Consider the following 11,235-nt stretch of genomic DNA (forward strand, 5'->3'; position numbering starts at 1 on the left):
AAGCAGCACTCTTAAAAACAACTGCATTCACCCACATGGCAGGGCCCGACGAAGGCGTACACTCTGCAAATGTGTTCATATCCCAGCAGGCGGGAAAACCCTTAAGACGGCTGTTTGCAATTGTTGCGACTATCCCCTGCAGGTGGTAGCCCAGTTCGAAGTACTACTTCGAATGAAGACTTGCTCACGTAAAGGAGACTAGCGTTGAGGGTGGCGTTCAGCAGCGCAATGTATAGGCAAAATTCCGCAGGATGGGAAGGAAGGCAGAGGCGGGAGTAAAAGCGAAGGAATCGTCCTTTATTGAACTTTAAAACCAGTGATGAGTCGACGCTGCATGATGTAATGAAGCACGGTTTAAAAAAATGGTGCCGCGGACTCCGGTCTTCCTTCTTGAGAGCCGCGAAAGCTGTTCCGCTTGGAACAGGGGCGGCTGGAGCGGCGCGGACGCCTAGGGGGGCTGCATGAAGAACATAAGACTAAGGTGAGCATAAAAACAGCGAAACGCACAAAGGAAGATCGGAAAGCATGAACTAGCTAAAGTAAGGGTATCTCGAAAACTTGAAATCGTTGGGATCGTTTGCCCGGAAGAGTTGCACGCCTGTAGCGAAGTCTCAGCGACGGAACCACAGCGAGGAACCGAAGAACAAACAAGAATGTCGCTCGGACAAGCAGCCCCGTGCGAACAAATGGCGGCATGTGAAACAACTAAGCCGGTTAGTGAGGGCTTAGAGACTGCAGGCACTATACTCTACGTAACACAGGTAAAAGAAAAGAAAACACCACACCGGTGGAGACGTCAGGTGTCACCTCAATTAAAGCCTCAGACGAGAACGGCATTCAGCCCTGCTTTGAGGAGTAATGCTTCCACGAAATCTGCCACGCTAACTCGTAGAACAAAACTTGTTAGTGGGCTATACCGGGGCTATACGCCGGAAACAACAAGAGGCAAGCCTTCCAAAAAAAAAAAAAAAGGCAAGCAAGGGGAGTTACCGATGTAGGGGTGCTCCCGAGGCCCGAGGGCTTCCGCTCGATTTGGACGCGGACAGTCCGAGGAACGTTTCCTGGCCCTGGAGCAAAGGAGTCCTCGTCGTCGCTTTCGCCGGCTTCAGCCGCGGCCACGGGGGGTGCTGCCCCAATGATCACAACTTCTTCCACAACGGTGTCGGGAGAGGAGTCTGACATTGCACCTTCCACCTTCTCCTTGGCTTTGGCTTGTCGTTTGGCCTGCCGCATCTTGGCTTGGAATCTAACCATGAGGTTAGGGCGGAGTTTATCCTCCGCCTTTTCCGGCTTTTTACGGCAGGAACAAGGGCAGCTCAACAGCTGACCCATAGCGACGCTTTTTCTTGCACTTGCAGAGACTGTCCGGCTAATCCGGGAACCTAGAATACTGACGGCTTGCTGACGGAACGCCGGAACGTGAGAATGCTGGATGGTCTAATCGACGCCTATTTAAACGGCCTCCTTCAATGACGTCACCACGCCACGCCTCAGTATTATCGAGGCTATGAGGCATGACACAACGTGTCTGACAGCGGAGCTCGCTTTTTTTTTCGCTCGTGTATTGGCTGCGCAATGCTTGCGTTCCATGATTCGTTAGAGCTCGTTTTTTTCACTCGGTGATAGTGTTTGATGGCACTCTTTGCTAAGTTTGCATACGTAATCACGTCAGTAATTGTTTTTTGATAGATCGGAAAGTTCACACTTTGAAAGGCTTCGATAGAAACGCATCTGCGCATACGTCTTTTAATTCGAGATTGCTTTTGGCGAAAAGTTTGGGCGAATTTAGGAGGCAAAATTCAACTTTGTCTATTCGATAGACGTTGATGTTGAGAGTAAAACGCTGCTTTCACGAAAAAGGAAGAAAATTCGGAAAAACAGGTGAATGAATTCTACAAAGCGGCAGAAGTGAAGCGTGGCAAATGCTAAAACAGATTTATCTGTGTAGTGACTGCATGTAAGCCTTCAAGGGGAACAATAAAACGAAACTCAAAGCACCACTCGAATCACGAAGTCAAATTCCTGGGCTGCGTCTTTGAGTGGCGGCCGCCGACCGCACAAACAAGCTACTGTGATGTAATAACAACTCAGTAACAAAATAAATTCTGAGTGTCTACATGTTGTGTTTCTCTTCTGTTATTATCAAGCTTAACCGTGTGCACGCCCGGCTTTATAGATAGCGACATGCCCATAGCAGCCGGCGACAAAGGGATCCAGCGTGCCTAAAACCATGGCCTCCGCGATCAGCTGCCGGCGGCGCGCCGATCACAACGGCGCGCCGCCGGCAGCCGATCGCGGAGGCCGTGCTAAAGCTTGTGGAGGGACGGCGCGCTCCGTAAGGTGGTGCTACTCTTTGCATAAAATGTAGCGTTCGCACCATTGTATATCGATTATACGGTTGGGCACCTGTAATACCCGCCAACACGAAGAATTTACGGATCAGACTAGACCCGTTTCTTAGCTGTAGAAACTTCAGCGTTTCTGCTGCTCGACTAGGTTCTGCTGCTCGACTGCTGCTCTTACTGCTCGACTAGAATTATATTCAAGCATTTGCGTTGATTTAAACATCCCGAAACTTTATCGACTTTTGATTTGCGTCGAAAAGCCGTTTTTACGTAAATATCGTCTATCACGGGCAAAAGTTCACAGGAGGCTTGAATTCGTATAAAGCAGCTCCAACAGGGCCATTCCGTGCTGTGAAGCGCCAACAATCTTTCGTAAAAACAATGTTTTTTTTTTATCGGAGAGAGCACCAAATGATGGCAACCTCTTCAAAGGCTGCGGCGTTTTTACCATAACTGCAGCTGCTGCTGCAGGGGCTTCCTCGGAGTGGCTTGTAAGCCCAACAATTGGCAAAGCTGGCATGGCCATCTTCCCCGGACAATGCTTGTGACGAGAAGCGTAGTTATCTTCAACAAGATATGTTTTCAGTCACTTCCCCCGAACGGATGCGGTGGAAGCCTGGTGAAAAGAAATTGCCTTTACCGGGCGCCTGCCGGTCATGCTCAGCTGTACGCACCGAGTACCATTGCGCAGGATGCTTCAGTATATTTTAAAGCGATAGCGTTATTAGGCTCATTTTTAGATTCCACCGTGGCTCTTACCCGTCCGCTATCAGCCGTGCTCATCAGGCGTCCACGGAAGTACGTCATTGCTGCCACCCGGAAGCTGCGGCTGAGGCAGAAAGATTCTAGTGCTCCGCTCAACCTGTAACGGGACGCTACGGCAACGGAAGTTTGGAAAGGAGGAGAATTATGCAACGTCGGATACGAAAGAATGGACACGCGTTTTCACCCGATTCCGCGCCTGCTAGGTGAAGTTGGCTCTATGCCCAGTCGGGGGTACCATGCTCGGCAGACACGATCTTCAGCCATGCCCGCATCTTACGCCATCATACCAAAGCGTGTTTGCACCAGGAGATCAAAAATATAAATTTCCCGTGATTCATGCACGGAAGCTACTCGTGGCCAACGAGGCATGTCGTAGTGGATGTCTCCGGAAGAGTTTTGACAACCTTAAAATCTTCAACGGGCGTCGAAATCTCGACACACTGGCATTTTAGGTGCGGAGCACCTTAGTACAGCACAATGACCGTCCGCGTCCGTGCGCATAGCATTTAAATTCGCAAAAAATCACACAGGCACCGGCACGAGTCGAGCCTGTGTCTGACAGACCAGAGAGAGTTAGTGTCAGTCCTCTTACCCATTGGTCTACGATCGTCACTTAGTAACGCATTTTTAGTTAGTAACGCATTACTAACTCCGTATTTTAGCGCATCCCAAACAAAAGAAAACTTAGGCTGGAATGCCCTTCAAAATCGTAGAAAGACATTCAGACTAAAATGTTTGCACAGTATATATCATAATAGAAGCGGCATCAATCGTGGTAGCTATATGAAGGCACCAGAGTACACTTCTGCAAGGAGCGATCACCCACTTAAGATTAAAGAATATAGATGTAGAACAGAACTTTTTAAGATGTCTTTTTCCCTAAGACGGTCAGTGAGTGGAACAGGTTGCCTATTGATGTGGTGTCGCTGTCTTCAAGTGATGCATTTGCTTCAGCCGTGTGCTTTGCATTTTCGCATTTGGGCATTAATTTCCTTTCAGTGCTTTCCTTTTTGCGCCACCAGAAACATGTTTTGCTTCGCACATGTACGATTATGTTTTGTTATCTTTGTTATCGTTGTTGTTCCGCATACATTAACGGTTCTTGCTCTTGGTTTGTGTCACTGATGTGTTCTGAATTGTAATTGTTATTTTCATTTGTTAAGTATTAACCGCTTGCTTTGCCTATGATATATATGTACTTCCCCCCCCCCCCCCCCCACTGTAATGCCAAACTGGCGCTGTGGGTACCATGATAAATAAATAAATAAATAAATAAATAAATAAATAAATAAATAAATAAATAAATAAATAAATAAACAAATGAATAAATAAATAAATAAATAAATAAATAAATAAATAAATAAATAAATAAAAAAAATAAACGCAAACTGAAACGGCTTACTTCCTCGCCTGTAACGTTGCGGAGGACCTCAGGACCTGCCAATGTCCGTCCGCATCCACCCGTGCGCACACCACCATCAAGCGGAAATCAAGCAAAATTTGATTTGAGCCGTGAGTTGCAGTTTCATACAGGAAACAATCAAGGTGAAACTCACTGCTCAAATCGGCTCTCACTCGGGGCGCAACTTGGATGTTACTTCGAGTCCCCGTACTCCGCATCCTGGCCATCATCCACGGAGTGGACATGGTGCATTTTTTTGTTGTTGCTTGCTTCCATCAGAAAAAACGGCCGCCGGTTTCGGGAATTTAACCAGCATCTTTGTGCTCATCAGCGCAACGCCTTACCCACTTAGCCACAGCCCTGTGTTTTGCACCGGGACTTATACCGGCACCAACAGTGGGGGACCCAACCAAAACAGGGGACAGAAAAATTAACACCGGTCTCTCAGAAATCAAAAAAGGCATCGATTGTAAGCCAGCCGAAAATAGCTAAAATAACGCCCACTATATAGCGCCTAATCACACAAGTTTTCATAATAATTCCCGATATTCCCATGGTTATGTATCCGCTGCAGGCTCGATTTGGTAAACGACAGATGGCGCCACGGGGCTCCGTGAAAAACCCCCCTAACAATAGGTAAGAATACCCTCCAAGGGAACAGCCGGGTAAGAATGTTGAGCAGTGTTCTAAACAAGAGGGTAGTTCCCAACTCAGAAGCGACAAAAACAGATAATCTTTAATCAATAATTCCCCACAAGCAAAACGTTCAACCAAGAGAAGAGCAAGAAAAAGAGAAAATAAACGATAAGACCTATACAACCACTGATCATAACCAGAATATTGCAGAGCCTGCCATACCACAAATGTACTTTCACCAAAGAAAGTGAAAGAAAGAAACACCATCATTGGGACAGCATATAAGGCAGTTCTCAACCTCACAATTTTGACCGTGAGACGAAATAACAAATGGTGGCCCACCGGGGTAACACGACGAACACGCATAGACGGTTCTAGAAGAAGGGGACGTCCATTTACTCGATCGAGGGATGAAATAACAATATTCGGAGCAAATAATGCACTAGGGAGGCGGAAGACAACAGCGGGCGAAGGTCATTGGCAGAGGCGTTCACGCTGCAGTCGTTCTAAATAGGATGTTGGTGATAATGACGATGAATAGGTCCTCACCTTGTGTCTTCCTTGCTCATTTCAAGAAATCTAAGAAACCTCTCTCCTAGCACCAAGAAAGCGGCTGTAAAAACAAAATCGGGAGGGGCCATCATACTCCCTTCGAAAAGAAACAGGAACCACCAACCGGGAACCCCTCAAAAGTAAAAAAAAAAACAGGCCCCCCGCCCCACCCCTACTTTGAAAGGAAGCCACTGCACGCCATGATAGACACGATGCCAATCCAGTGACCCCGCTATTAAACGCGAGGTAGGCCAATGGGAACTGATTGCTCGCCGACTGCCAAAAATATGGATAGACTCCTACACAAGACGGGGCGCTATGACAGGCTGCAGTTCATTGGGGGAAAGTTTCAGTATCATGAGACCAGAGTATACACCGACTCCGAGATGTACGAAAGCACGAGGCCCCAATTGTCTTAGTTGACTGCTCTGGCAATTTCTGTAACTACATGACCCTCCAACATACACGAACAGCAACACAGCAGTGGAAGTGGGAGCCATCCTGTTGGCAATCCGAATAGCGGAATTATCAAATGGAAGCGTAACACCATTAGAGGCTCACAAAGGACATTAAACAGTTTTATGGAGGCGGAATACCAAGCGCTGTGGTAAGGTATTTCCATCCATGATGCAGGAAGTTAACAACGTCACCTGGACAGCCGTATCCCGTGGTCTGGCAGCGAACGACACACTATGCAAGCGGCACCTGAACTCACATACCGTGCTCCTTGGGACCACGACTACCATTATGTTTTCTTCTAAAAACGTTAAGAACGAATCGTCACCCTATGCCTAGGAAAACAATATTTTCCCTTGCTACAACGAGGTCTCAACGCCAAATAATCCCAAACTCTCTGGACGAAAAAAATCCGCTTTATCTTAAAATCCATGTGCGTTAAGGAGTTCGGTGGGAACATCAGACATGAACTTGGAACTCTGCTAAAATAAGGTAAACATCCACCCACTTGTGCGCAACATAGCCATGTCCAAGGGTACGGCAAGGGGGGTACAAGTCAAACATTATGTATTCCACTTATTCGAGACATGGGAGTCAGTTTTGATAAGCCAGTTACCTGAAGGTCGGCGCGAGCTGATTGAGACTGCAAAGGAAGATGCTCCTGCTTCTGGTGCTGTAGACTCAGGTTCCACCTGCAAGCTCCCTGCCATGTCTTTACCCTATTTTCTGTAAACCACAACTATTTATTCCTGAACAAAGATCTTTTCTCTCTATTTGTCACTTTTTCTCTTTGTTTGAAAAAAGCAAAGTGTTTCAGCCCGGGCTATACATCACAGAATAAACATTTTGGTGCACTGACATTGACTCTCCTCGCTCGAACTGACCAACACTTCGCATTTGCAACCTTTCAGGATCACGTTTTAAGTCACAGAAGCGCAGAGAGCCTTCGTCTCTCCTGGGACACGGAAATTAAAGATTTGGTTGCTAGCCTTTCTCTTTTCGTTAACTTTTCGCACTCTGAAGCATAGATCAGAAATGCAGCAGCTGCGTACGAACACACTCCGTAGGAGTCGAAGTGTCGCTATCGCGTCTTACATCTGAGGATACACACTTGGATGTCTGAACTTTTTTTTTCGGAAAACGTTTCATTCAGATAGGTTTGCCACCGAGCCTTCTGCCGATGTCGACTATCACCGAGTCCACTATCTCGACATCACTATCCATTCTATCCAGTGTTGCACACTCTATCATCTATCCACTATTCACTATACAGTCTACTGCGGCACTGCCTCCACACAAGCCGAAGCCGTCCAGGACGTCCACTCGATTTTTGGCGCTTCTTATGTACTCTGCTATTGAACGCGAGGTAGCCTAATGGTAACTAACAGCTGGCCGAGTGTTTGTTCTTGTTTTTCGTTCTTTTTTCTGGTTAACTGTGGGAAAGAGTGCGCGCCAGAGGCTTCTTCGCGTTTATTTTTTTTAAAATCGGCGCTGAGGAACAAGACGCTTTGAAAATTTTTTTTGTGTTTTATTCTGACGTACGCGCGCTAGGAACTGCGCGGAACACTATTAACAAAGGGTTAGCTGCTATGAACGCTTCTTGCGGAAGTTAGCCGGGTGGGTGCGCGTTCTGTGGACCCTGCAGCCGTCTTCGTTCTCCCGCAAACCTAGCCAAGTAACCAATTCGCTCTACGAAAGCTCTTATATAAGCACGCCGTCTAGCCTGCAGAATGGGTGGACTTGCCTCAGCCGAAAGAAAGCACGAAATACCAGTGACGACATGCCGAGGAAGAGCATACAACACAGGAATGAGGATATCATGCAGCGCAAGCCCGTGCGGTGTTGTAAAGGACTATAAAAGCCAAAAACAAGTAATAACCAATTCGGCACGCGGATCGCTGAGCATAGGAACGCCGGTATTTACAAAAGTCGTCGCCACCGTGTATACTTTGGCTTGAAATCGACCTCACTATATGGGACAAAAGCGCTTTTTGAACCAAACTTGTATCCTGACTTTAAGGCCATTTTGAACTGTCCTTCGCAATGTGCAGGTCTGACTAAATGCGGGTGAATTGAAAACTTGAACTGCATTCCACGACGATGACAAATACGCTCGCACAGGCGGACTGGCGTAAGTCTGTGAATTTAGGAAAATGGCTGCAGGTTGGTGTTGCACAGCTTTAACAGACAGTGGTTTGCCTCCTGTATAACTGACATCTTATTTCTTGCAGTACTTGAGGCTCGGATTGATTGCATGCGGATTTTGTGTGTTCGTGCATGCAACAAAGCCTTAGTAAATAAAGAGAAACGCACGCGCGTAAAACATAGATAAATCAGCACAGAGAATGAAGAATAGAAACACGGTGATTGGAGAAGTGATATTTATGTATGGCTCATAAGGAGCGGCAAAAGAAAAAAAAACAAATTTAATGCGGCGCGGGGCTATGATAACGCGTCTACATTCCATGCCGCGTAGTTGGGCAAGCATTTCTGCTTGTGGTTATTTTCCATTGTTGTGTGCCTAAAAAAATAATATTAAATAATATGAAATACCCAGGAATCCGGCTGTGTGCAGTCAAATTTATAGTCCTCTCGATTTATCTAAAAAAGGCCGCACAAAAACCGCAATCATGGCTCAAGGCTGTTGTTAAAAGCGGCGGAAACTTGAAAACTTAGAGCATGTTGCGGGGTTCTATAGGTATAGATAGTGTCACTAGATAAGGTATCGGAGAACCACCACTCAGGCACCCAAGTAAGCAGTGGTGGCCGTTTTGGTGTTTATCAGTGTTTTCAAATTGCCGCTTATACGGCTCGCCGCTAACTTCGACCGGATCATTTCTTTACAATGCTGCCTAACATGCTCGAAAGCGGCATCTTCGGTCACACTTCTGCTGCTGAAATGCTGCTATACGCGCTATCTTTGAGCCGCTTTCAGAACGAACGCAGTCACGCGCAGCAGCAGAGCAGGGAGGTAAAGCTGAGTCCTCCCCGATTGACCGACTAAAAACGAATGAACCACAAAATGGACCGTCGCAGTGTGAACAAACGTTACGTGATGCGAACTGACAAATGATCATGGCGGCGGCACAGAATAATTTGAGAAAAGAGGGCCGATACTATGTAAACTAGTGACTCTAGGAATAGGTATGCGGTTGTGATAATCCTACCCTCTGCTGCAAATATAAACATTTTGTGCGATACAAGATATTAGCATGGGATCGCCTGCACAGGAAGGGTGCATATGCGTAACGCCTTCGATGCAAAGGTAGTACAACTGGCGACAAGAAACAAAAAGCAGAAGAAAAAGCTTAGTAAATGTAACCCCAATAAACGGGCGAATAAGTAGTCGATGGCGTCACGTATAAGCGATAAACACATGGAACAATTTTCTGAAGCGATGCGACGAGCGACGCAACAGTGGCCTGCAGTTGCTGCGCCCCCCTTCCGTCGATCGCCGAGGTAACCCCAGGGGAGCGACGGCACGAGCGGTCATGTGAGGAACAGAGAAACCTGATGTTATATACATAGCCATAGTCATAGTTAGGGATGCCTTTATTGTCACGAAGAATGTGCCATCCTCGTAGTTCGCATGGCTACGCAGAAAGCTGATTATTTCAGCTTTTCATCTATTTCAAGCATCTTCTTCACAGGATGCTCGAGTGGAGGAAGGATTCAAAGTAGCAGTGGCTGATATCGTATTTTTAAGGCCGATAGCGTTTGTTCGACCGCCTGCAGGCGAAATTTTGGTCTGTGTCTACGTCAATCAATCCAACGCGCATGGCAAGCTATTGTTTATTTCTGTTCTTTTTCGTCAACCCCACGACGGCACTGATCTCTGCTCGCGCTTTTTGTAGCGATAGCTACACTACACTACCTCAGGCAGTCTTCGCGGGGTTACCAGTTTTGACCTTGAGAGCTAGAGGTGAAACCCCACCCCCTTCCGTAAGTGCCCGGCACGGAGCAGCGGACCGACGGCCGGGAGTGATAGGCGGCAAAGGAGAGATAGGTTTATTCTTGGAAGAAACATGCGCGAACTTCAACAAAGACAAAGGAAGTGGAACACAAGGACAGCCGCTGGTCTAACAATAATGTTTATTATCAAGAAGGGTGAATATAAACGCTTAACACAAAACAACAAAACACACGGCAGATGGGTGAAACAAGTTTACAAAAGCCACGGCGGCAGTCAAGGCCCACGCAGATATCCAATCTCTTTGGGATAAAGACACACGCTTGCTTGGCTGACGCGCTTGTCTCCTTTTTCTGCTATGTAGAACGTTCCACAATTTCACGGGGCCTAGTGTCTGTTGCAGGAAAATTAGGTTTACATGCTCTGCACTTTGTACGATACGAATAAAGATGGGATGATTGAGCACTTTATTCACAATTGATGCTCTCTCAAACGCACGCTCCTTCGTCTTTGCTTAAGTTCGCGCTGGTTTCACCGAAGAATATGCATTTACAACCATCCCAGATTGTTCGTAGTTAAAAACTGGTAGTCACCGACGCGCAAGGTTTATTAAAAGCGTAAAAAGACGTTTCGGTTTGTTACGAAGATTTTAAGTGGGCCGACGTAATCGCCCTTGGCATCTTGCATACGTCGGAGGGAGATTGACTGCATGGTTGTTCAGGATTGTTTCTCTCGTTTGAATAATGAGGGACTCGAGATATCAGCGGGACAGCCACTTCTATTTGGCAATAACTGATGCGGCTTCCCAGTCTATTTTGTGTGTCGTGGTTTTCACGTGTTCCACTAGCGCGTTCGAAGCTATCTTCTTGTTTCTGACATCATTCTTGTGCTCGCGCAAACGTCTTTTGAAATTGCCACTCACCAATGTAGCAGTAATCGCAGTTTGCGCATGGAACTGTGTATACTACCCCAGGGAACTTCTCTTTGGTGATCCTGTCTGTGACGGCCACCAGCTCGTGCCTCAACCCAAACCCGAGCAAAATCTAATCATTGACAATAGCACCGCGAATGACGAGTTTCTGAGCTGAAGGAGGCCAGTGTCGAGGGTGACGTTCACCACAGCAATCTAGGTAACATGCTGAGAGTAAAAGCAAAGGAAGAGCCTGGAG

General features: G+C 46.9%; 1 protein-coding gene across 1 annotated transcript; it reads right to left on the bottom strand.

Moving 5' to 3' along the window:
* Positions 1–276: 276 nt before the first annotated feature.
* LOC144141642 (uncharacterized) lies at positions 277–1,432 on the bottom strand. Its single transcript, XM_077673181.1, has 2 exons — positions 991–1,432; positions 277–457 (listed from the first exon to the last, which is right to left on the bottom strand). Exons 1-2 carry the CDS (start codon positions 1,330–1,332, stop codon positions 449–451), a joined length of 351 nt encoding a protein of 116 aa, XP_077529307.1. The 5' UTR covers positions 1,333–1,432; the 3' UTR covers positions 277–448.
* Between the last annotated feature and the right edge of the window lie 9,803 nt (positions 1,433–11,235).

The sequence above is a fragment of the Haemaphysalis longicornis genome, unplaced genomic scaffold, assembly GCF_048455015.1.
Source record: "Haemaphysalis longicornis isolate Haplotype H1 unplaced genomic scaffold, Haemaphysalis longicornis Haplotype H1 scaffold_6, whole genome shotgun sequence".
Lineage (NCBI taxonomy): Eukaryota > Metazoa > Arthropoda > Arachnida > Ixodida > Ixodidae > Haemaphysalis > Haemaphysalis longicornis.

Coding starts and splice junctions, on each gene's coding strand:
- LOC144141642 (XM_077673181.1), bottom strand. CDS start 1,332: ATGGGTCAGCTGTTGAGCTGCCCTTGTTCCTGCCGTAAAAAGCCGGAA.